This window comes from Taudactylus pleione, unplaced genomic scaffold (genome assembly GCF_031769625.1).
Source record: "Taudactylus pleione unplaced genomic scaffold, aTauple2 ptg000026l, whole genome shotgun sequence".
Lineage (NCBI taxonomy): Eukaryota > Metazoa > Chordata > Amphibia > Anura > Myobatrachidae > Taudactylus > Taudactylus pleione.
Window position 1 is genome coordinate 38,362,783 of NW_028284428.1, and position 26,933 is coordinate 38,389,715.

The 26,933-nt window shown below is 45.5% G+C and overlaps 1 protein-coding gene across 3 annotated transcripts in view; it reads left to right on the top strand.

Annotated features, from left to right (window-relative positions):
- LOC148539318 (uncharacterized) overlaps positions 1-26,933 on the top strand; it is an 896,509-nt gene that overhangs the window by 856,478 nt on the left and 13,098 nt on the right. Inside the window, exons 13-14 of one of the 3 annotated variants that reach the window (XM_088451554.1) lie at positions 2,629-2,704; positions 20,672-21,286. The exons of 1 other annotated variant lie outside the window; for it this stretch is intronic. In XM_088451554.1, the coding sequence (XP_088307680.1) occupies positions 2,629-2,704; positions 20,672-20,781 (186 nt within the window). In that variant the 3' untranslated portion in view covers positions 20,782-21,286. Of the gene's footprint in view, positions 1-2,628; positions 2,705-20,671; positions 21,287-26,933 lie in introns of those variants that run through there. One more of the 3 variants, XM_088451555.1, reaches the window with a different exon arrangement.

The following is a 26,933-nucleotide window of genomic DNA, read 5'->3' on the forward strand; positions in this document are numbered from 1 at the left end:
TCCGGGTCTCGCACATGCGCACGACAGAGCCGTGAGGGCTTGCGAGCGCTCAGCGCTCGCGAGCGGGTCTGAATCAGGCCCATAGTCCCCATTGATAATAATGGGGACTGCGATCTGAAGTGCTAATTAGAACTTTGCTGTAGATTTCTGTGAAATCTCCTGAATTGTGCTTTTAGTACATAGGAACAATACATAAAATTATGCAGAAACTTCCGTTTCTGCATAATTTTATGTAACAAACAGATTGATACATAGGCTCCTTAATGTCTCAAATAGGTACTGTGCAGAGCAGTGGTAGACAGGTGCAGGTGTGTGAGACATTCAAATGCTTCCTTTAAAGAAATCGAAAAGGAGCAGCAAGTCAGAAGGGGAGGACACACCCTCATGATATGTGACCACACCTACTAGTCACACACGTCTGTCACGATTTTACAACATTGAAAGTTGTGAGGTCCTGTATGACAACATGAGAGTAAAGATGAGTGATGTGAAATAACTCCAAAATTTGTATTAAATTACTTAAAGTACCACTCATGCTTAAGAGCTAATTGAGCCGCAGCGTGGCCATGGTGATGCCCGGGAACTGCAGGCTGCTGATAGGTGATAATGCACATTATTTATCCATGCTTATCACTGGAATAAAAATCATTGATCATAATCATTTTTGAAGAGAATCTCACGGAGGATGATGAGTGTTTGGTCCCCAGTGGTAAGGGTTACCTTTCCGCATCACTGGGCCAGGCTCTTCAGGAATACATGATAGTGATTTTCAGTTCAACTAATGTGGGAGAAAAAAGGTTTAAAAATAGATGAAAAATGTAATAAAAACAATTGACCATTGCAAAAAATGTTTTATTCAAATAATAGTTTATGCCATCAGTCCTTTGCCTCCTACCTGTGAAATGATGCTCGAATACATTCTTTGTCTTACACAAGATGCAAGCAAAACTCAATTTTCTCATAAATCACCTACTCAATTACTGCAATCTTTTCCAGTTGGTACTCCTCTCACCCATCCATCTTTGGTTTAATCAATCCTAAATGATGCAGTAAAACAGATATTAGTTTCTCACTACTCCACATCAGACGTATCAAGCACTAATTGAATATAGCCTCTTACAAAACCCTTAATGACACCACCCCTTCATACATACTAAACCATATCTTGACACATTCTATCTCAAGCTCTCTTACTTCTGCCTACAACCTTCCCCCCCACTTCCTTTCTGGTGACCATCTCTCACTCCCGCTTACAAAGCTTGTACTTTGCAGCTACCAACTTATGGTATTCTGTACCATACCTGATCAGGTTATATCACAGCCTTCAATCCTGGAAGCCCTCTTTGAAAACCAACCTCTTTATTAGAGTTCACCCTACTCTCACTTATACTACTCACACTGGTATATACAGGGCCTCCACGCAGGGTACTTGGCTGATGGGGTGTAGAGCCAGTATAGTACCTCATGGGGCCATAGGCAAGGTACTGGCTTAGGGCTTCCTTTCTCATCCGACAATGCAAAAATATCTTAGGGACATATTTATATTAATTATTGGGTTTTAGACCTTATAATAATAATTTTTATTACTGTTTATTGCAGCAATAAGAAATTATGTACAGCCCAAATTTATAAAAAAAAAATCACATCAAGGGACAGGGACTCTGATAGGATCCCATTCCTGTGATGTTTTAGAAGCTAATGCGATCACTTCACTTCTTCTTTGGGACCCTACTGCACATGTGCGGTCTGCTGACCACGCATGTGAAGACGGCCATTGCCCAGAGTGATCCTCTGGATCCCTCTGCTGATAAACTCCGTGGTTGGTAAATTTGGTAGTTAAGCAGCCGCTTTATGGAAGCTGCTTTTGCGGTTAAAAACAGGGAACTGTAGGCAGTGGGTCAATTACTGAAGGGAATGGCGCTTAGTGGTGCAGCTGGGGGGTTGGCTAAGCTTCATTTCCCTGCATCGAGGGGAAAGAAAAAATCTTTGCTACCTCACAGCAATCGATGGCGGCAAACCATCTGATCTCCGCCATAAAAGTCAAAACAATGGACACTGGTCATTCATCCTTAGTTTGAGACTAACCCTCTTCCCCTACTCACGACCGTACACACTCTTTCCGCTCATGGTTGCCCCACCTCATAGACTTGTGCAAGCAATAAATCCCCCCCCTCTCCTGGAACTTAGGCTATCCCACCCAACTTTTCAGGTCCGGGAAATACACTATGAGCCCTACCAACCCCGTTCCCAGCAAATAAACTACCCACTCTGCCAACCCCCTACACTTCCTCAGTACATATTTACAATACTATAGTGACCTGGGTGGCAGTCAGTACATATTTACAATAGTAGTGACCTGGGTGGCGGTCACTACTATTGCTCCTTTCCATTGTTAAAAAGCATGTAGTCAGGATCCTGGCAGTGACCATCCCAATGTTCAAAATACCAGCAGCAGCAGGGTTAGGGTCTAAGGGGAGGGTTAGGCTGTGGTAGGTGACAGTTAAGGTAAGGCTGCTGAAGGGGGCAGATAGAGTTAGGCTGACAAAGGGGACAGTTAGGGTCAGGCTGTGGAAGGGGTGGCTTAGGGTTAGAATACTCACTAAAATTCATCTGCATTTTGACCATCAGGATTCCGCTGCCAGTATTGTGACTGTCGGGTTGATCACCGGCGGGATATTGTACCCAACTCGTTGCCAACTCCCAGGTAAGAGGCAGCCTCATTTTCAATCAAAGATGGCTGATGTGGAAATGCTCTATTTGGATACAGCAGTTTCACATCAGCCAGACATCTTCCCTGGAAGTTTGCTGAGATGCAGTGTGAGATGCTTTAGGTAAGTGTAGAGGCTGCGCAAGGGGTGTGCACACACCCTGTGCATACGCCTATGCCACACACCCAGTTTGCGGCTGGTCCCCTTCTCTATTCACAGCTGGATATGTTTCCACTCCCCCGATCACGGCCTCCTGCCCCAGTTGCTCACAGACCCTCACCCCCTGCTTGGCGGCAGGCTTGCCCCCTAAGTTCCAAAGGGCCCTAAGCAGTTGCCTGTATTGCCTTGTGCATAATCCGGCCCTGTTGTGGTGGCACGGTTGCTTTTCCAAAATAACCTCTCTCTAGCTTGCAAGGTGTTTGGGGAGATGCCCCACCTCATGGATGCTCTTGATGTCCAGCTTCTTGCTCTGTGTAAGCAAGGCAGCTTAGTACGGCACTGGGTACACCCTTACAACTGTTACAATTTCCACTGTTAGCCACACTCACTTTTTCTGTCTTAGACTGTCAGATATCGAATAGGGCCATCGCTACCCGTTGTTTTCATGTCTGCATTTATTTGTTCTACATCAGGGGTGGCCAACCAGTCATTTATTTGTTCTACATCAGGGGTGGCCAACCAGTCATTTATTTGTTCTACATCAGGGGTGGCCAACCAGTCATTTATTTGTTCTACATCAGGGGTGGCCAACCAGTCATTTATTTGTTCTACATCAGGGGTGGCCAACCAGTCATTTATTTGTTCTACATCAGGGGTGGCCAACCAGTCATTTATTTGTTCTACATCAGGGGTGGCCAACCAGTCATTTATTTGTTCTACATCAGGGGTGGCCAACCAGTCATTTATTTGTTCTACATCAGGGGTGGCCAACCAGTCATTTATTTGTTCTACATCAGGGGTGGCCAACCAGTCATTTATTTGTTCTACATCAGGGATGGCCAACCAGTCATTTATTTGTTCTACATCAGGGGTGGCCAACCAGTCATTTATTTGTTCTACATCAGGGGTGGCCAACCAGTCATTTATTTGTTCTACATCAGGGGTGGCCAACCAGTCATTTATTTGTTCTACATCAGGGATGGCCAACCAGTCATTTATTTGTTCTACATCAGGGGTGGCCAACCAACCAGTCAGTTAGAGTCAAAAAGTATCTATAGTCAAGCTAAAGAACCGATAGCATGCGCGTGTCGAAGGGCCACACGCAAAAATGGAGCGTCGCCTTGTGACATTTTTGTGCGCACGCCTTTGGTATGACATTTGCAGGAGCATGACCTTGTGTCACGCCACCGTTTTAGTCACACTGGGGGAGAGCCCAGTACATTGAAAATACTGTATTTGTACCCCTTATGCAGTGCCCTCTAAAGTAGTGACCCTTAAGCAGTGCCCCCTGTAGTTTTGCCCCTTATGCAGTGCCCCCTGTATATGTGCCCTTTATGCAATGCCCCCTATATTTGTGCCCCTTGTACAGTGCCCCCTGTAGTTTTGCCCCTTATGCAGTACCCCTTGTATTTGTGGCCCTTATGCAACCTAAAGAGCCGCATGCGGCTGGAGAGCCGCGGCTTGGCCACCCCTGGTCTACATTGTGAGCCTGATTCAGAGGTGGATGTATTTGGGCACTGCGCATGCGTCCTGATGGTTACTGCCAGCAAATGCATATCAGAATTGCATGGAGATCCATGTCTGGTGGTGCAACCGATGTCCACTCAATGGTGCGACTTTCAGGGCACCATAGCGGATTGGAGCTGCAGCCGGTGGACATCTCAGTAGGAAACCCATTGGCTGCTGCACTAGCATAAATGCACAGTTGCAGCTTCCACAAAAGTCTCAGTTGCTTCGGCACCTCCGTCCACCTCTAAATCTGGCCTATATGCCCACATCTTATATACAGTATGCTCTGATTTCCTCACTGCCTGGCACTGCAGAGCATTGTGTTGCCTTACCAATCCTCACTGCCTGGCACTGCAGAGCATTGTGTTGCCATACCAATCAGCAACAGTTACGTGAATGAGTAAAGCAACAGCTCTCTGCAGCTTCCTTTTTGTCCGCAGCCCCCCCTCACACACACCATTTTGCTCCCAACTAATGTTTCTATTTTAAAGCAGAGGGGGGCAATTAGTTTGTGTGCGGACATCATTTGTTTGCGGACCATAGTGCTAGTGCCCCAGTTGACCACCTGCAATACAGATCTACAATTAAGAATCTTTTAATTACTTGCGTATTGCTGGGTGTCAAAAGTTACTATAGTAATATAAAATAAAAGTGAGCGAAAATGTGCAATATGTGTTTCACACATAATTTTTATAATCAAACAAGGATATCGCATCTAGTATGGATTCCCTTATAACAAAAGTAACTGTACAAAAATTGGAAAAAACTATTAAAAATAGGTTTGAAATCGGAAATGTCCTGGGTTACCTTGAAATCCACTCTAGCGATCAAGGTGAAATACTTTTAATTGTTTTCAGTGTCTTTGCTACAAGAAAGAACGAAGATCTATTCAGAACTAAAGGGCTCTGGGAGAATCTCCATAGACAGCATCTGTTTCAGCCTCGCTACAGAAGGAAGCGTGTGCGAAGAGTGCTTGAAATAATTACAGAGCAATTCAAGGAACAGACACCCCAAGTTAATTTTGAGTCAGCAGATAAAGACAAGCTTGGGGAAGGCAGAACTTGTGTTTAGCAGGGAAGGTGAACATTGTCAGAAAATGAATGCTATCGTATGACAGACGCTGATGCCCGTGACTCAGAGTGTAAAGAAATAACATATGACAACACATACACTACAGCAGATATTTGTGTGCTTCAGACTGGCAAGTGGTAATTCAAGCAGCAGGTTATCAGCATGTGGCAGAATCTTGTAGCTTGAAGTGCTAAGTGCAAAGCATCACAGCCTCCTCGTCGGCTGGGGCCCGTGTGTCTTGGAGCGCATCCAGAGCATTTCCATGCTCCTTTTTAAAGCAACAGCCGCCCCCTAAACGCTTTTCGGAGCTTGAGAAAGGGGAGCCTCGATGTGTGAAATAGAAATCTGTAATGAGTGAGATTGCACACTTGTAGCCCAAGAGAATAGCAAACCATATTGTGGCAGATTTCAAGATTGCAAAAGCTAGCTAAATAAAATAATGAGCTACATATTTTACCCTTAGTTTTTTACAAGAGAAGGGCATGGGAGGAGAAGATAGAGTTCTGCTGTGGATTAGTATGTAAAATAAAAGACAAATTTGTTTAAATTTTGAATATGTATTTTGACTAAAAGAGATTTAAGGGAGATCTAATTGTATATCTTCTGGCACCTGTGATACAATTATGTTGTGCGCCATATTATTAGTATCCTGAGAAATGAAGGAACGTCAGGTTTGGATGTACTGGATTATCACACGTCCAACAAAAGGCAACCTGCATTCCATAAATTGATTTTATGTATGCAAATGATACATTACACCATTTACTTTGTGTGTTTAAATTGGCTTTCAGTCACAGCTACCATCTGTTTCTAGGGACAGATTAGAAATGTTATTACCAAACAGTATACACTTTACTGTAAAATTAACCAAATCAACTAATTGCTCTGTGGCTTACAAACCTTGATTTCTGTTCTAAGAGGAGTATTTAAAACATTACATATTAGCCATATTCAGTAATAATTTTTGGTGCCCTGTGCCAGAAAGAGCATTGGCGCCCCCCCCCACCCCCCTTACTTTTCAAATAGTGACATAAGATACACACACAAAAAAGGGCCATGACCTCGTGGGGAAGCGCCAGGGAAGAAATACGGGCAGCCAGGAGAAGCTGGGCATAAAAGAAGAGGAAGCTAAAAGTGAGGATGATAATAAACAGAAAATTGACAGGTCCAATTGGCGCCCTCTGCTCTGCTGTGCCCCGTGCCATGGCACAGGCTGCACTACCCTAATTACGGCTCTGGTGGTGGTTGTAGTACAACAATGTCTGCTATTGTATCATACAATTACCATCAGCACTGATTCCATGGAAAAAGGGCCGGATTAAGGGCCACATGTGCCCGGGCTGTAAATGATCAAGGGCCTATTGTGAGAAGCAGAGGAGCTGTGACCAATGCTGTGTGGGAGTATACATCCTCTACACTATCAGCCCCCAATGTCTCCCTACATACGTTAAAGTAGAGAAATTGCATCATTTTGTGAGTTAATTAGAAATTCAATTGTAACACTAAGGGGCCTATTCATCAACACTAAAATATTGGTTTTAAGGACATTTTCCTTCATTACGGTTATTTTAGTATTCATTAACACACTTAACACAGGAGATATCACTGATATCTCCTGGTTAAGTCCGCCTGCGTTAATTTCCTCACTATCCATACATTAGTATGGGGATGTAGAAATTAGGGTATTCATCAAATTACGAAAATTATGTATTTTTGGATTTTGATGGTGTTACTATACGCCACTCTCAGGTGGAGTATAGCGGGTTACACTTACCTGCTGTCAGCTGGGCAGGTTCTCCTCTGGCTCCCTCCGTCGCTCCCTCGTTCCTCCTCCAGCTCCAGATGCTGCTCCGACTGTTGTTCTCCCGGCAGAACACAGTAAAGTTTTTTTTTTTTTTTTACCTTTACCGTTTTCTCCTCTTCAGACGGGAGGTCAGGGTCCACGGCTGCTGCGGCCAGGTAGGTAGGGGACAGGGAGGTGAATGGAGGGGGGGGGGGTTGGGGGGACACAGGATTACCACATCTGTAATCAGTGCTGCGCATGTGCCGATTTTGTGAATGTTACAGCGCATGCACAGCACTGATCACAGCTGCGGTAAGGGAGGACTAGGCAGGGAAACTTATCTTTTTCCTGAGAAGCTGCAAAAATGACAGCTTTTCGGAAAAGATACTGATGGAGAGGAGGAATGATGAATTCATCCGGTAGTTAAGTAGAACTCCATGCCTGTTCTAAAACTAATTACCTCCATTGATTTTTTTTAGTTATGATGAATACGCCCCTATGAGGCCTATTTATCAATTATTATTTGTGGTATATCCACAAAAACAGGCCCTATGAGGATACTGTAAACCTCTGATTTCACTCTGATTTCACCGAGGCACACTGATGTAATTGACAGTATACTGTGCTGCAGCCGCTGGTGTACAAATTACATTAGTCAACATTAACATAACAGCAACAATCCTTATAACATTCTCTGATCTATGATATCAGGTCCCCTAACTTCCCCTATAGTAAGGGTAGTGCCCATGCCCCTATCATGATTTGGGGGCTCTATTTACTACAATCCGCATATTGAATGCGGATTGTAGTGTGATATTACCGAGTGAATTCGCATTGCGAATTCAGGCAATATCACAAGGATTTACTATAAATCCCTTGCAGGGACAGAGCTTGCGATAAAGCTCTGTCCCTGCGGATCCCATCCGCACTCTAGTCGCGGTATTTTCGGAAAAAATACAGCGACTAAGAGCCCGTGCATGCGCCGACCGACCACCGCTACTACCCCCCCCACCGACGCTAAGCCCCGCCCCCGATGCTAAGCCCCGCCTCTTGCGATCGCGGACCCGCGTGACCCCCCTCCCTTCATTACACTTACCTGCTGATCTTCTCCTGGCTTCCCGATCAGGTGATCTCCCATACTGCACTGGGGCCCGATCATCTGATGACCGCGGGCCCCAGTGTACCTATGGGAGACCAGCAGCTGACCGGAGAGGAGCCATCACCGGAGGCCTGATCACCGGTCCCTGGATTCAGGTAAGTAAAAAAAAAACTGTTTAATTTTTTTTTTTCTTTTTTTTACAGTAATCAGCTTGCGGTCTGCTTAAACCACATAGCTGATTACTGGTACCGACGGCTCCCGCCTCTGCTCTCCCCGTTAGAGCAGAGTGGGAGCCCGGTAACCGGGGGAGACCCTGGATAACGCCACCTCCAGGTGGCGTTATTATCACAGGGCTTCCCCCCGGTATTTTTTTACAATTTATTTTTTAGTAACTGTGGTCGGATCACATTTCCCATTGCAATTATGGGAAATGCGATCTGCTTTACTAAAAATAAGTGATACTGGGGGGTTGGAGTAGAATTTTACTAATTCTACTCCAATTGCCCTGTAATAACTACAGGTGAAACTAAAATAATGTGAAAAGGGGTGTGAAAACACCCTTTTTCACTTTATTTTAGTAAAAATAATGATAATAAATAGAGCCCATGGACACATCCCGTTGTGCCATAGTCATGCCCTCTCTCTTTGCTTTAGAAGCAGCAAAGTTGGGAGGTATGCTATCTGCACAGAAAGCATATGAACACAGCGATAATGATATCACATTCTCTTTGATATCAGTTGTAATAACTTAAAATAATTTTATTTTTCCATAATATACTTAATGAAGCAGCAGAGAGTGAAATAATATATTGTATGTATAATAGAGACAGGATCCCCAGGATCATGTGTTTATCAGCAGAATTTCAATTTTTGTGTTAATTACAAAGAAACCTCATTTATGTTATTATGTTTAGTTTTCTCTTCGTTATTGTTTATCCAGTTTCTTGTTCAGTTCTTTCAGGTCTGGTGTTGGAAGCAATTTTCTGTTCATTAAAGCAGGTCACCATTTTCCATGTCCTTGATCGTGTCTGCACTATTCTCAGCCTGATTTCTTACTGAAAGACATTCATATTTTGACAAATTTTCAAAACCTTCAAAATAGAGAATCAGTTATGTTGAAATAAAAAGCTGCTAATTAGGTTATAATTGCAATAATCATTTTAATGCAGTGCTTATAAGAATCAATATGTTCTATGTTGATGTGAGTAATGTGCATTTTTAAAAGGACCACAATACCTAAAATACAAGTCGCCTTATATAGATTAGTTACTAATAACATTTACTGATGTTTTGTAATAACTTTCCAGGACTAGAGTTATTTGAGTTAAAGGGTTTGATTGTGTAGGAATAGAATAGTTCTTCCTACTCTATGCCATACCTCCCAACCATCCCTATAATGGGATTTGCTGAGATTTGGGAGGTATTTCCCTAATGCCTCCTCAAATAATTGGTAAACCACTCAACCATATTTATCCAGAATGGCCGCAATAACCAACCCAATACATGGATGGGAAAGGTGCTGTGTCAGTGTTCATTTCCCAACCACATTTTTAGACAACACTAAGGGCCTTATTCAGCAGTGGTTGCAATAATGATGTTGGTTGTAAATTGCCCAATGTTTTGCGAATGCGCTGCAGTTGCAATACGCACGTGTGGGTGATTTTTTTGCGATCACACAGAAACAACAAATAACAGCACATTGATTGACAACTGTGCAGTGTTTGGGGGAGGTAATAGGGTGGTTAGATGAACACAGGTGTGACAGACTGTTCGAACGCCAACTTTGGGTGCAAAATTAATGAAAGCAGCAAAAGGAAGGTGCATTGCTTATTATTATAGGGAAGATACTTCCCCCTCTTCTGGCCCAATAGTGTGTATTGTCCCCTACCTGGAATCCCCTGACCCTGCTGCATATCAAAACCGACGCATCTCGGCTGTGTAACATCCATTCAAACTCCTATGCCCCCTATCACCCCTTGCCTATGTATTCTATCAGCTTGTGACTGCTAAATTAGCACACTGAATAATATTGACCACTCTCAGGGCCTGATTCAGAGCAGGCTTGCAAGCGGCCGCTCGTTCGCTCCGAGCGATGTTCGCACATCTGCGCATGCGTATGGGTCGTAATGCGCATGCGCCAACCAGTCATTGCGGTCAAAAATCGAGCGCTCGCAAAATAGCGAGTGCCTGCTAATTTGAGTGACAGGATGAGGCGTTTGTGGGTGGTAACAGGGGAAGGTGCTTGAAAACGGGGAGTGCTGATCCGAACGCAGGCGTGCCAAACGGTCAAAACGGGTGTTTTAAGGGTGTGCATAATTAACAAAGCAGCGTCATCGACCACGTCACTTGGTTGTTTCTTAGCCTGAACTGTTCGCATGATTGCGGTAGGAAAATCCTACCACAAGCATTGCGAGCAGTTCAGACACCTTTCGATGTACTCGATTAATCAAATAAATAGCGGAGATGACGTAGGATGCGAGCGGCCAGGGGGCGTCTTTACAAAATAGCGAGCGCATGTTTCGTTCGCTCGCTCAGACATAGAGGCGTCAACAGACCGCAAAGAGCGAGCGCTCAATTTAAATAGCCGGCCCCTTTTTCTGAACGAGCGAGCGCAAATAGCGTCCGGCTCTGAATCAGGCCCTCAGTGCCTTCCACAGATCCAGACTGACCAATAAACTTTTGCTCACTAAGCGCTACTCTAGTAGACATGCAATCTTCACCTGGTGAACTCATGACCTCAAGGTATCATCACTGCTGCTACTATAATCACAAACTCGACTCTATACGACAACTAGCGCAGTGTCCAAACGAGGTAACCCAACTCCGCTATCCCAACCTTAGGACTTGCAGTGGAAAATAGTCTGGGGTACTATACGGCATAACATGAAGCAGAAATATGCTGTAAAGGAACACTGGAAAGTGCTATGGCAGAATTGGGCAAAAACCTGCAGCCCCTTGCCAATAACAAGGCTACAGGGTTTAGTGGGATGGGGGAGGAGAAATGGATGAGATGCAGAGAAGGGGCAAAACTGGTGGAGTAACCAACTGACCGTGAAAGTCATAAGACAGCAAAAAGGGAGTACCCAGGCTGGCAAGTGGAATCTGAGGCACCTCTGGGTTCACAGCAATAGAGACACAGAGATTGCAATGCTTCCAGCACCCCAACATGGCTGTCCAGGCAAAATAAGCAAGAGCTGCACTGCCTTTTTTTTTGAACAATGGGGCTCCATGGGGAATCTGCAATAGACTGGGTGGCCGCCAGCCCCAGGCTAAGGCTTGGCCTATAACCCCCAGAGACCACAATAGAGACTGCAACAGGCAATGAGGTGGGCCCGCACCACCACTCCATGAAACAAAGCAGCGACTGGGCCAAACTGTTTACCAACACTACTGGGACCCAAAGTCTGAGGGGCATGCCCACCTCTTCCACAACCTGGGCAAAATGCAGGGGGGGTGGCAGTGGCCAGACCTTTGCAGCAGCACTCATTGCCAGGCTGCAGTACCCCAAAGTTGGGGTCCCACTAACATCAATTCATAGTAACGGCCAGTCATGACCATGGAATTTGGCAAGATGCTAGACATCAGCTGCTGTGACTGGGCCGCAAGGACAGGTATGGGTTACCTCTGGTTACAGTGATATGCCCATTGCGAGTAAATTAACACCATCCCGAGATGGTGTTAGCTAGCGGCAAAAAGCTATTGTCACGTTGTGGCCTAGGATCGGCCATTACTCACCTCAGCGCCGACTTCCCCTGACCTCTCCAGCGGTCAGACGCCAGGTGCGGTAGCAAGTGACGCGCTGAGGATTATACCTGGGGTCTGCTAGGACATCCATGTGCTCACTCCGTGATTTGGTTCCTGCGGTTACCATCATGGACGCAGCCATGACAGTCTGCATCAGCTGATGAGCCCTTTACCCAATGGTAGCATTGGTTGCTATCAGCTGACACTATCCTCCAATGGACTGCTGCCTTAGGGTATTTAGCCGGGCTCCAGACAACAGGAAGTTGCCTGTACAATGTCGTTACTTTCAGTGTATACTAGCTGTTGCAGCGTTCCATGTTCCAGGCTCCTTTCTTCCAGCGATACTCTCCTAGTGTTTACCCACGGTGTGGGTGTGTACTCAGTACGTTACCCGAGTACTATCTCCAATGTATCATCCGCCTGTGCCAGTTCTGCGTCTGGAATCACAGTGTATGTACTCAGTAAGTCATCCGAGTAGAATCTCCTAGTACCATTTTCCTGTGCCAGGTCTGTGTCTGAATCTACAATGTGTTAGGGGTGAGCGGGTTCGGATTTCTGAAATCCGAACCCCCCCGAGCCCCCCCGATCCGAGTCCGATCCGAGTCAGGCTCGACTTTTCCCGCCTGACTCGGATCTGAAATCGAGGCAAAACGTCATCATCCCGCCTTCCGAGTCTCGCGGGTTTTGGATCCTATATAAGGTACCCGCGTCGGCGCCATTTTCTCACTCGGCTGTGGACAGTGAAGAGGGAGGGTGGGAGTTAGGGCTGTGTAGTGTAGTGTAGTGTAGTGTAGTGCTGCTGTTGTCCACTACTTCAAAGTCCATAGGGGCTGGCTGTGTTGTGCTGTGCTGCTGTTGTTAATAGGGGCTGTGTCCACTACTTCAAAGTCCATAGGGGCTGGCTGGACTGTGTTGTGCAGTCAGTTCTCCATAGGGGCTGTGTCCACTCCAAAGTCCTGTGCAGTGTCCCAGTCCTAAAGGGGTGCTGTAGTGTTGTCCAGGGGGTGCTCTGTCCATCAGGGGTGCTCCCCCCAAGTGCTAAAAAAATAATATATTTTCTGTGTTTGTGAATTGTGTGCGCAGTAGCCGCACGTGCATCAACAAAGTAGTGCCAAGCGTGCGCCTGTGTCATAAGTAAAGGGCCGGCTGGCTTGACCGTTAAAGGGTGCTGTAACCCCCGAAAGTACACTCCAGTCCAAACCAAAAAAAAATTATTTTCTGTGTTTGTGAATTGTGTGCGCAGTAGCCGCACGTGCATCAACAAAGTAGTGCCAAGCGTGCGCCTGTGTCATAAGTAAAGGGCCGGCTGGCTTGACCGTTAAGGGTGCTGTAACCCCCGAAAGTACACTCCAGTCCAAACCAAAAAAAAAATTATTTTCTGTGTTTGTGAATTGTGTGCGCAGTAGCCGCACGTGCATCAACAAAGTAGTGCCAAGCGTGCGCCTGTGTCATAAGTAAAGGGCCGGCTGGCTTGACCGTTAAAGGGTGCTGTAACCCCCAAAGTACACTCCAGTCCAAACGAAAAAAAAAATTATTTTCTGTGTTTGTGAATTGTGTGCGCAGTAGCCGCACGTGCATCAACAAAGTAGTGCCAAGCGTGCGCCTGTGTCATAAGTAAAGGGCCGGCTGGCTTGACCGTTAAAGGGTGCTGTAACCCCCGAAAGTACACTCCAGTCCAAACCAAAAAAAAATTATTTTCTGTGTTTGTGAATTGTGTGCGCAGTAGCCGCACGTGCATCAACAAAGTAGTGCCAAGCGTGCGCCTGTGTCATAAGTAAAGGGCCGGCTGGCTTGACCGTTAAGGGTGCTGTAACCCCCGAAAGTACACTCCAGTCCAAACCAAAAAAAAAATTATTTTCTGTGTTTGTGAATTGTGTGCGCAGTAGCCGCACGTGCATCAACAAAGTAGTGCCAAGCGTGCACCTGTGTCATAAGTAAAGGGCCGGCTGGCTTGACCGTTAAGGGTGCTGTAACCCCCGAAAGTACACTCCAGTCCAAACCAAAAAAAAAATTATTTTCTGTGTTTGTGAATTGTGTGCGCAGTAGCCGCACGTGCATCAACAAAGTAGTGCCAAGCGTGCGCCTGTGTCATAAGTAAAGGGCCGGCTGGCTTGACTGTTAAAGGGTGCTGTAACCCCCAAAGTACACTCCAGTCCAAACCAAAAAAAAAATTATTTTCTGTGTTTGTGAATTGTGTGCGCAGTAGCCGCACGTGCATCAACAAAGTAGTGCCAAGCGTGCGCCTGTGTCATAAGTAAAGGGCCGGCTGGCTTGACCGTTAAAGGGTGCTGTAACCCCCGAAAGTACACTCCAGTCCAAACCCCAAAAAAATTATTTTCTGTGTTTGTGAATTGTGTGCGCAGTAGCCGCACGTGCATCAACAAAGTAGTGCCAAGCGTGCGCCTGTGTCATAAGTAAAGGGCCGGCTGGCTTGACCGTTAAGGGTGCTGTAACCCCCGAGAGTACACTCCAGTCCAAACCAAAAAAAAAATTATTTTCTGTGTTTGTGAATTGTGTGCGCAGTAGCCGCACGTGCATCAACAAAGTAGTGCCAAGCGTGCGCCTGTGTCATAAGTAAAGGGCCGGCTGGCTTGACCGTTAAGGGTGCTGTAACCCCCGAAAGTACACTCCAGTCCAAACCAAAAAAAAAATTATTTTCTGTGTTTGTGAATTGTGTGCGCAGTAGCCGCACGTGCATCAACAAAGTAGTGCCAAGCGTGCGCCTGTGTCATAAGTAAAGGGCCGGCTGGCTTGACCGTTAAAGGGTGCTGTAACCCCCGAAAGTACACTCCAGTCCAAACCAAAAAAAAATTATTTTCTGTGTTTGTGAATTGTGTGCGCAGTAGCCGCACGTGCATCAACAAAGTAGTGCCAAGCGTGCGCCTGTGTCATAAGTAAAGGGCCGGCTGGCTTGACCGTTAAGGGTGCTGTAACCCCCGAAAGTACACTCCAGTCCAAACCAAAAAAAAAATTATTTTCTGTGTTTGTGAATTGTGTGCGCAGTAGCCGCACGTGCATCAACAAATTAGTGCCAAGCGTGCACCTGTGTCATAAGTAAAGGGCCGGCTGGCTTGACCGTTAAGGGTGCTGTAACCCCCGAAAGTACACTCCAGTCCAAACCAAAAAAAAAATTATTTTCTGTGTTTGTGAATTGTGTGCGCAGTAGCCGCACGTGCATCAACAAAGTAGTGCCAAGCGTGCGCCTGTGTCATAAGTAAAGGGCCGGCTGGCTTGACCGTTAAAGGGTGCTGTAACCCCCAAAGTACACTCCAGTCCAAACCAAAAAAAAAATTATTTTCTGTGTTTAGCCGCACGTATATATCAAATCGATATAACATAAATGGAGGACCAAACTTTCTCCGATAAAAATAAAATAGAGAAAGATCAAGAACCACTTCCTCCTAGTGCTGAAGCTGCTGCCACTAGTCATGACATAGACGATAACATGCCATCAACGTCGTCTGCCAAGGCCGATGCCCAATGTCATAGTAGAGGGCACATACAATCCCAAATGGCAAAGTTCAGGAAAATGACCTTGAAAAAGACATTTAAATCAGCTGAAGAGAAACGTAAACTTGCCAATATGCCATTTACGACACGGAGTGGCAAGGAACGGCTAAGGTCGATCCCTAGTATGTTCATGACTAGTGGTTCAGCTTCACATGACGATGGAAGCCCTCCTCCCACTAAAAAAATCAAAAGAGTTAAGCTGGCAAAAGCACAGCGAAGAACTGTGCTTTCTAAGAAGATATCACAAATCCCCAAGGAGAGTCCAAGTGTGGTGGTGGTTGCGATGCCTGACCTTCCCAGCACTGGACGGGAAGAGGTGGCTCTTTCCACCATTTGCACGCCCCCTGCAAGTGCTGAAAGGAGCACCCACAGTCCACTTGCTGATATGCAAATTGAAGATGTCACTGTTGAAGTACAACAGGATGAGGATACTGGTGTAGCTGGCGCTGAGGAGGAAGTTGGCGAGGAGGATTCTGATGGTGATGTGGTTTGTTTAAATCAGGCTCCGGGGGAGACAGTTGTTGTCCGTGGGATGAAAAAGCCCATCACGGTCATGCCTGGGCAGAAGACCAAACATTCCACCTCTTTGGTCTGGCAATATTTCTATCCAAATCCAGACAACAACTGTCTTGCCATATGTACCATATGTAAAGGTGAAATAAGTAGGGGTAGGGACGTCAACCACCTAGGAACATCCTCCCTTATACGGCACCTGCAGCGCGTTCATAAAAAGTTACTGTCAAGTTCAGAAACTTTGGCTAAGACCGTAAGCAGTCCAGGGACACCTAAATCCCGTTGTCCTGTTGTATCCAAGCGCCTGCAAACCACACCGTCAACTCCCTCCTCGTCAATTTCCTCCTTAGTCAGGATCGGAAGTAGTCCTGCAGGCCATGTCACTGGCATGACTGACTCTCCTATCCGGGATTCCTCTGGAGGATCCTGCATTGCTACGCCTACTGCTGCCGCTGCTGCTGTTGCTGCTGCTGGGAGTCGTTCATCATCCCAGAGAGGAAGTAGGAACACCACTACTTTTACTAAACAATTGACCCTCCAACAGTCCTTAGCGAGGAGGATGAAGTACGACAGCAGCCATCCTGAAGCAAAACGTATAACTGAGGCCTTGACTGCTATGTTGGTGTTAGACGTGCGTCCGGTATCCGCCATTAGTGCAGTGGGATTTAGACAATTGATGGAGGTAGTGTGTCCCCGGTTCCAAATCCCGTCTAGATTCCACTTCACTAGGCAGGCGATACCGAGACTGTACAGAAACGTCAGAAAAAGTGTCCTCAGTGTCCTGAAAAATGCCGTTGTACACAATGTCCACTTAACCACGGACATGTGGACAAGTGGAACAGGGCAGACTAAGGACTATATGACTGTGACAGCCCACTGGGTAGATGTATCACCTTACGCAGCAACAGCAGCAGCGTCACCAGTAGCAGCATCTCAGAAACGCCAGCTCGTTACAAGGCAGGCTACGCTGTGTATCACCGGTTTCAGTAAGAGGCACACCGCCGACAACCTCTTAGAGAAACTGAGGGAAATCATCGCCCAGTGGCTTACCCCACTTAGACTCTCCTGGGGATTTGTGATATCTGACAACGCCACCAATATTGTGCGGGCATTACATCTGGGCAAATTCCAGCACGTCCCATGTTTTGCTCACACAATAAACTTGGTGGTGCAGAATTTTCTGAAAAGCGACAGGGGCGTGCAGGAGACGCTTTGGGTGGCCCGAAAAATTTCTGGCCACTTTCGCCATTCAGCGACTGCGTGCCGAAGACTGGAGCGCCAGCAAACATTCTTGAACCTGCCCCGCCATCACCTGAAGCAAGAGGTTGTGACGCGGTGGAACTCAACCCTCTATATGCTTCAGAGGATGGAGGAGCAGCAAAAGGCCATACAAGCCTATACATCCACCTATGACATAGGCAAAGGAGGGGGTATGCACCTGACTCAAGCGCAGTGGAGAATGATTTCCGTGTTGTGCAAGGTTCTCCAGCCCTTCGAACTTGCCACACGTGAAGTCAGTTCAGACACAGCCAGCTTGAGTCAGGTCATTCCCCTCATCAGGCTTTTGCAGAAGCAGCTGGAGAAAGTGAAGGAGGAGCTAAGACGGAGCGATTCCGCTCGGCATGTGGGACTTGTGGATGAAGCCCTTCATTCGCTTTGCCAGGATTCCAGGGTGGTCAATCTGTTGAAATCAGACCACTACATTTTGGCCACCGTGCTTGATCCTAGGTTTAAAGCCTATGTGGTGTCTCTCTTTCCGGCCGACACAAGCCTGCAGAGGTGCAAAGACCTGCTGGTGAACACACTGTCAGCTGAAGCGGAACGTGACACGTCAACGGCTCCTTCTTCATTTTCTCCCGCAACTGGGGCTGCCAGGAAAAAACTTAGGTATCCTAAGCAACCCGCTGGCGGTGATGCAGGGCAGGCAGGACCAAGTTTGGACATCTGGTCCGGACTGAAGGACCTGGCAACAATTTCTGACATGTCTACTGTCACTGCATATGATACTGTCACCATTGACAGAATGGTGGAGGATTACATCGGTGACAGCATCCAAGTAGGCATGTCAGACAGTCCATACCTGTACTGGCAGGAAAAAGAGGCAATTTGGAGGCCCCTGTACAAGCTGGCTCTATTTTACCTGAGTTGCCCCCCCTCCAGTGTGTACTCCGAAAGAGTGTTTAGTGCAGCCGGGAACCTTGTCAGCGAAAGGCGTAGGAGGTTGCTTCCACAGAATGTGGAGAAGATGATGTTCATCAAAATCAATTATCAGCTCTTCCAGGGAGACCAGCCTCCAGAAGGTACAGAGGGACCTGTGGTGGTGGATTCAAGTGGGGACGAGTTAAAACTTTGTGAGGATGAGGATGTACACACTGAAGAGGGTGAGGAATCGGTGGATGAGGAGGATGAGGATGACATCTTGCCTCCGTAGAGCCAGTTTGTGCAGGGACACATTAATTGCCAGCTTGTTTTGTGGGGGCCCAAACGAACCAATCATTTCAGCCACAGTTGTGTGGCAGACCCTGGCGCTGAAATGATTGATTTGTTAAAGTGTGCATGTCCTGTTTATACAACATAAGGGTGGGTGGGAGGGCCCAAGGACAATTCCATCTTGCACTTCTTTTTTTTCTTTGCATTATGTACAGTTTGGGGCCTAGTTTTTCTAACTGCCATCCTGTCTGCCCCTGCAGTGTCACTCCTAGATGGGTCACGTGTTTGTGCCGCCCACTCGTGTCGCTTAGCATAGTCATCCAGCTACCTCGGTGCAACCTTTTGGACATGAAAACACTATTGTGAGGTGTGAGGTGTTCAGAATAGACTGGAAATGAGTGGAAATTAAGGTTATTGAGGTTAATAATAGCATAGGAGCAGAGAAACCAACAAATTCTGTGATTTTAGCTGTTTTTATGCTTTTTAAAAAAAAAATACAGATCCAAAACACAAAACCCAGAACCCAAAACACGGAAGGGTGGTTTTGGCAAAACCAATCCAGATCCAAAACACGAAGAAAGATCCAGATCCAAAACCAAAACACAAAACACGAAAAGTGGCCGGTGCACACCCCTACAATGTGTGTAGTTAGTACATCATCCAAGTACAATCTCCTAGTGCCATTCTCCTGTGTCAGCCCTGCATCTGCACTGAGTACATCACCCAAGTGCAAAACTTCCAGTATCTTTCTCCTGTGCTTTCCCTTTGATAGTGTTCTTCCATTTCCCACTTGTGCCGGATAACTGACCAAAGGGCCGCAACCTGCTTGCTGGGTGCAGTCTAAACCCAAATCCCGCTTGGATGGGTCACTGGTGAACACCTCCCAGTAAGTTAGACTCCGTGCCTTTGGACAGGTCTAGCCAACATCTGGTACTTGTGGATGAGGACGACATATATCCAGGCCCCTCACCTCCGATTCTTTTCTCAACCTGGGTCCACGTCTTCCAATACTTTTACAGAGGACCACCATAGCCCGAACGTGACAACTATGCTTTCTGCTACCTGTTAAATACACTCAGGCCGCTATCCCTTCTCAACTACTGTACATAAAAATACTGCTTGATCTTTTGGTGCAGTGAAAGTCTTCTCTTTGATTAATAATAGTAATAATATACATATATATATTCTAATAGAAATTTCCATACCCATCCCCCAGCACCAACACCTATTTAATTTCAGGTCTATTATAACTGTCTTTCATAGTTTGTTTTACATTGTGTTATATAACTATGTATTGCGGTGCAACATCTTTAATCTCTATGCCTTTCTGCTATACTGTAGCTAGCAGACTATTGGGCCTGATTCAGATGTATACGCAAATGTCACCGCAGCTGTGATCTCTTACGGATTCGCAATTGCGAAAATATACTAATGAACCATTCACCATCCAGTGCTTGGAGACGCCCATTGAAAGCATCTTGCATCCACCACTCAACTCACAAAACCCGATAAATCAGAAATATCGGACGCAGATCAGGAGGCCATCTGCCTTCTGAGTAAATCTAAGCTGCCGCAGACACAGTGGGTCTTCAGACACACAGAGGGCTCTCCTGCTGCGAGTAAGGAATCAGTGGCTAATTTATGGATGCCCAGAAAACCGTGTTTAAACGGTCCGACACATCTGCGTTTTCCTAGCCACCCCTCAATATCGACCCCAAACGCTGACTACCTGTCACTCACTTTGCGAATGAATCCTCTGTGAGAGTATAATTGAGTGCAACTTACACGCATGCGCAATGGCTGACATTCGCTCAATCTGCATAAATATCATCACTGCGTCCATCTCTGAGCCCATTATCCATCGGATGTTAACAAGAGTACACTAACTATTTCCTCCTAAGGAATACTTGTCGCTCATGGCATATATTCACTTGCAAAATACTATTCATTTCATATTCAAATCATATTTTTACAGTTAAAGTAAGTGCAATTTACACAATTAAAAATAAATGACAGCATTGATATAAACCTATTGGTATAAATTATGTCAGATGCCAGCAGCACCTTGATAAGCAAACAAAAAACCTGATGTATCAAGAAGGTTAAATGCGACTGTAGCCGTGATATATGTTTCATTTTTTTCAGGTGGCTTTCCAATCTCGGCTGTGCGACAGCACAAAGATCAAGGAATATTATCCAGCCAATGTGCGCTACACGAGTCACGTAGACGAGGAGGATTCAGATTCCGGCGATGATACCACAGTATTATTCTCCATGCCATCCATGACATTAAGGGACAAAGGACCCTGACCATTTTTTGTCTGTGAAACTGAAAGCTGATAGAATGCACCAATCTCCGCTGAATATACACAGCCTGAAAGGAAAAGCGGAAGGCGAAAGACAACCTTGGAATGCCTAATTAAGGAGCTGTCATCCTTCATTATTAATACTCTGTTGTTAATATTTAATGCTGTAAAACTGGAGCTTCTGACTGCAGCAGAACCGCACGACATGCTGGGGTCATACCAACTGCAAATCACAGGACTGTACATTTGGTGGCCTTACAAATGAACATACTGGGAGGCACATGTCTAACATGCTGTAATATAAATAGCAAATAAGCATATTTACCTATAGAAGTTTATGAGACTAAACAGGCGCCTTCAACAGACACACATTTTTTGTTGTGGGAAATAGATAAACAATGCTGATCTGGTCATTTTCAGGGGGGGAAATAAAACTTGATACAGGTTCTTCATATCTAGGCCTGCTGTGCTTTTATGAGTTATCTTATGATTTGCAAGATTAAACAGTTCAAATGTAATTGTATTATTAAATGGACAGGACCTGTTAAATAAGTACATTTGGACAGATAGATAATGCAAGCAAAATCGTTATTTTTCTCTCTTTGGGCCGTATTCATTTGCAGGCAAAAAGCCGAGATTGGTGAAAAGTTCTCGCCAGTGACGTCATTTCGCCAGGCGAGAACTTTTCCCCATATTCAATTGCAAGGACTTTCGCCCGTGCGAAAAGTCTGCGCCTTGTAACCAGCGGAAAAGATTCGCCTGTGAATGGAGGCGGAAAAAGTGCAAAATTGGGGGTTTGGGGTGCAAAGTTGCAGGAACACCCCTGCAGGCTTGGGACAGTCTCCCAAGGGTAAACTGCGTCAAAAAAGTGTACAAAAATACTTTAGAACACCCCAAAAAAGTACTTTTGTAAGTTGGGTGACAAGCTTAAAAAGTAGTGTTATAGACTCCATGGGGTTCCCCAAGTATGCCCATGCTTTTATTTTGATTGCAGGTGCATGCTGAAGGTGCGTTTTTAACGTTTTTAGAAAACACACTTTAGCAAATTTTAACCATGCTAGCACCCATTTTCATGAAGCCCCAAATTTGCTGGGACTACTTATTTTGGCCAAAAAAACCTGCAAAATGCTATTCTTCATCACTTGTACAAAGATGCATTTAAGCACCCCAAATACCTTCAGCAGGGCTATTCGGGGGTATCCATAGTGATCCCCCATGTCAGTACATCTTTAGGGGGGTGTCAGGGTTATTTACCAAATCTGACAGGACTTTTCAGCGATTTCAGTTTCGTCGGGACGCGGACTCGCGTCCTTTGCAATTGAATAGGGCGAATGGCGGGGATGAGCGCAATACTTTTCTGGAGCCAAAACTAGCGATGATGGCGAAAGTCTGGCATGCAAAAAGTCAGGGACTTTTCAACGGCAATTGAATACGGCCCAAACTTTGTTTGCAAGTAGCACCTAACAATAAGACGTCTGATTCACAGAGTTGTGATGGATGCCTATGTCGCAGTGCCAAGAAACGCAAGTCTCTAAACAGTAGGAGTAGGTAAAAAAAATAACTTGATTTCCCATAATCCTCTCCTGATGCTCAAAGCTTCTGTCAGCTGCACTCAAGTCCCATTCACTCTCTTACATAAAGTTACCAGCTTTTCATTTCTAGATTCCCCGACAGAGGGGGGGTAACCACAGGTGTGGACAAAACTGCAGTAGGGTTAGAGAGTTTTTTTGTCAGATTTCAGGCCATAAAAGTCCCCTCATGCCTCTTTATAACTCAGATTTTCCTTAAGCCCCTTTATATGCCAGTAATGCATGAGCCCCCTAATGTTCTATTATATGCCACTAATGTCACTGCCCCCTCATGCTCTACTGTATTTGCAAACATTACTACTGTAATTAATTAGCCCTATTAGTATAAAAGCCACTTTATAGCTTTACATACATTACATAATATACATGTGTGAGTCTATATACAAAGATCTGTAGTCTGCTTTGGAAAATGTAATCAATTCATCATCTTATAAGTTATAAGTCAATGTATGTTGCATCAAAATACACATAAAACATAAAAGCATTGTAGCCATCCCACACATTTAAAAAATTTTTTTAGCAGTAATACAGATTTCTTTGACTACTTATAGTGGGAAGTGTGTTGTGAGAACAAAAGAAGATGTATACTGTATTTATTTCTTACAGCTGTACAAAGGCTGAGTTCATTGATGCTTCTTAACCACCCTTAAATATATAACATATCATAACATCCTTATTTGAGATGATCTATAATGTGCAGTGCCCTCCGGACTACCACCAATGGCCACCAGAGCCTGTTATTCAGACTCAGTCACAGGGGTAACCTCCATAGAGCCCAGCGCTAATCTTTCTCACCCTTTCCACAGCCTCCCAGGAAATCGGTAGTAGATATGCCCATACAGGAGATAAGTGACCCGTCAAATCCTCAGGTGGGACGGGGACTGGTGGGCCATGGGTGGTCAGGAGCAAGATAAATCTCAGTCTCCAGACTCTCCAGAGGAATCCCAGATGGTTGTAAATCCTATGCTTTACACCACTAGGTGTCTGTTTAACTTACCTACCTTCCAAACTCTGCTGTGCATTATCATGCATGCATGCACAGTTTTATGGAAGAGAAACAATGCATTAAAGCGGGAGCTGGGAGGGATCTGATTGGATTCCTTCAGGGGGCGTCCCAATAAGAAGCCCATGGGCTTCTATTGGGTAACGCAATCTAAAGATGGCATTAACCACCAGCAGGGGCGGATTGGGAATTTCAAGCGGCCCTGGAAAAAAATCACAAAAGCCCTATGTGCGCGTTGGCGCACGCCCGAAAGGTGGGTGTGGCCTTGTTGCAGGGGGCGGGGCCTCATGTCAAGTGCCTCCGCAAGTCACTACCCCGCATTTTCGTCATGCTGATAGCCATGCCCCCAGTTTCCCTCTCCAATGAATATACACAGCCATCATGTGAATGGGTATTTTCTTACTTATATGATTTCTCTGCAACGGGGAACCTCTGAAGAAATTGATTTTTCCTGGACAGGCAGTATCTTGAGTCGGTATCCATTATTCATGAAGGAGATCACATGGTCTGGAAGCCGCCTGTTTGCACAGAAATAAAGCCAATGTCATCAACATGAAACAGAGGTTAAATCAAATAATACATAGTAACATGAGTTTTGGTGCAGGGCAAAATGGGAGTTTCCCTGATCAAACAATTTTATATTAATAACATATATTTGCTAATTTATTACCTTTTATATGAGTTATATGTTTGTTTTTTTAGTTGTGTCTTTTACTGAAGATTACTGTCCCCTCTTTTTCTCTAATCCTACCAGTGGTCCTACCTGTGTCACTCCTGCACCATCCCCTGTGTGTCTCTCCAGTGCCATCTCCCTTGTGTCCCCCGATGCCATCTCCTCTGTTACCCCACCTACTTCTCTCTGTGCCAACCTCCCAGGGTATCAGTGGAGGGGGCTACCCTAATGATGATGTGGGGTGTTAAGTGGTGGCTGCATTGTTCCCAGTCAGGGATGTAGTGATGTGGGAAGGTGGACACTGGGCTGAATGCTGAATGAGGTGGGATAGCCAGGGGGGGTGATATATGAGAGGGACACTGGGCTGAATGGGGGGAATTGCAGTGGGACAGAGGGCTGGATGGGAAGGAGGGCAATGGGGGGAATGGTAGGCTGGAGAAGGGGGGATCCTGGGCTGAACTGGGGGACACTGTGCCTAGGCTGGCTGGTTAGTCCTAGGTGGGGGCAGTGGGCTGGTTAGGGATGGAAGTGGGAGACACTGAGCTGGCTGGGTGGGAGATACTGAGATGGAGGAGTCAGTGAGATGTGGGGGACACAGGGCTGGAGAAGAGATACACTGGGATGGGGGACACTGGGCTTGGGGGGATGGAAGCACTTACCTTGACTTGTTCCTGTTCGAGTCGACAGCATGCCTGGCCCAGCTCACCCAGCGAAGCCTCCTGAGCAGCTCTTCAGCCTCCATCGCTGCTCTGAGCTAGCCGCGGCCACTGCTGCTGCTGCTTCCGTGATCTGGGACTGGAAACTGCAGGTGCGCAGCGAATCATTGGCTCTGCCAGCGCCACCTACAAGTGCCTCAGAGGACCCCGGAGCGGCCTGCCAAGCCGAGACGCTTACATGTGCTGGCCGGCCGCCTGTCATACAGGTGGCGTAACAGTCAGACCGGCCCCACAGTCCCCTCGGCCCAGCGGGAAACGTGCTGGTAAAATGGGCCAATCCGCCCCTGCCCACCGGGATGCAGCACCGTCCTTAGTCCATATGGGAAATTTGTTAAAACCCCTGAAAATTGCATTTTTGGGGGGTTTACCGTATTTTTCAGTTTAGTACATCCTGCTCACATTATGTGTGCAATTCAAAATATCAAAATCCAGACATATATTTAGTCATATACTAACAGGGCATCTTTACACTCAACTCCATATCAGACCCAAACTATATACTGTATATTAAGTTTTGCCCCATGTAAGTTTTTGCAACACATACACTCTAATATACAGTAGCATATATAACACTTCCTTTTCCTGCAGCTCCTGCCAACTGTGATGCAAATGTGGGCAGAGTTGCAGACATCTTCAGGTTACATACCAGAGTTGCAGGATGGTATTATTCTCACTTGGCACATAATTGTTTTAGATTTTATCTTGTTTATAAATAATTTCTTATTTACCCAGCGCTTATAGCTGAATCATTGCCATGTATTTATATCTGCTTGTTTTCTATGAAAAAGATAGCAGTACAACCTGAAACAAGTTTTATAATAGCCTCCATATTCTGGGCAAGTCTTCAGAGGTAAAAAACAAAACCTCTGGCGCTTCTCATATCAACTATATAATATGTAATACTCAAAATCACAAAATGGGTGAAATAAAAGGAAATTTAATATGTAAAACAATGGTAATCCATATATAGCATAAAACTGGTAAATACCGGTACAAACAAACAACATATAACATAAGACAGTGCAATTCTAAATTAATAGAGCATACCAGATACGCCTCTGAGCGTTTTACTCTGTATTCCTTGATAAAATGTATCTGAGATGCATATACAAGTGATGGAATATAGTATTCGTCTTCAAATGAATGGACTCATCTGGGGTGTAGTCCGCTTTCAATGATACTGAATCGTCAGTGAAAAAAGGAACAGTCTCACCGTTCTGGACTGAATCCGGTGATGGTTCCGTTGATGGAGGTAGATGATCGTGAGAGGGGGAGAAGAAACGCTTGCAGTGCGTCATTGGTCCCCGAAGTTTGCCGGCAAACTACCTCCATCAACGGAACCATCACCGGATTCAGTCCAGAACGGTGAGACTGTTCCTTTTTTTCACTGACGATTCAGTATCATTGAAAGCGGACTACACCCCAGATGAGTCCATTCATTTGAAGACGAATACTATATTCCATCACTTGTATATGCATCTCAGATACATTTTATCAAGGAATACAGAGTAAAACGCTCAGAGGCGTATCTGGTATGCTCTATTAATTTAGAATTGCACTGTCTTATGTTATATGTTGTTTGTTTGTACCGGTATTTACCAGTTTTATGCTATATATGGATTACCATTGTTTTACATATTCAATTTCCTTTTATTTCACTCATTTTGTGATTTTGAGTATTACATATTATATAGTTGATAATATATGAGAAGCGCCAGAGGTTTTGTTTTTTATCTATCTATTTAGGGAAGGTGAGCCCCTAATTATTTCTTCCTCATAGGCAGCATCTCATTCGACTTTGAGACACTAGCGCTACCTTCACCACTTTTTCTTTTGTTGCAAAAAAGTCTTCAGAGGTGTATTTTATTCATTTCTGAAATGATTTCATTATTATTTGATTTACCTGTTTCTGGAACTAGTTATAAGAGTTAGAAATGGTGCCGATTCTCTTTGTAATTTAGGGCCTGATTCAGAGCCGAACGCTCTGACCAGAGCGCTCGCTCTGAATCAGGGCCCTCCTCCCTCAACTTGGAGCGGCCTCATGGACGCTCGCATAGCTGTGGGTTATCACCCACAGCTATAGCGAGCGTCCATGATGATGGTCGCGATGGTCAAGACCA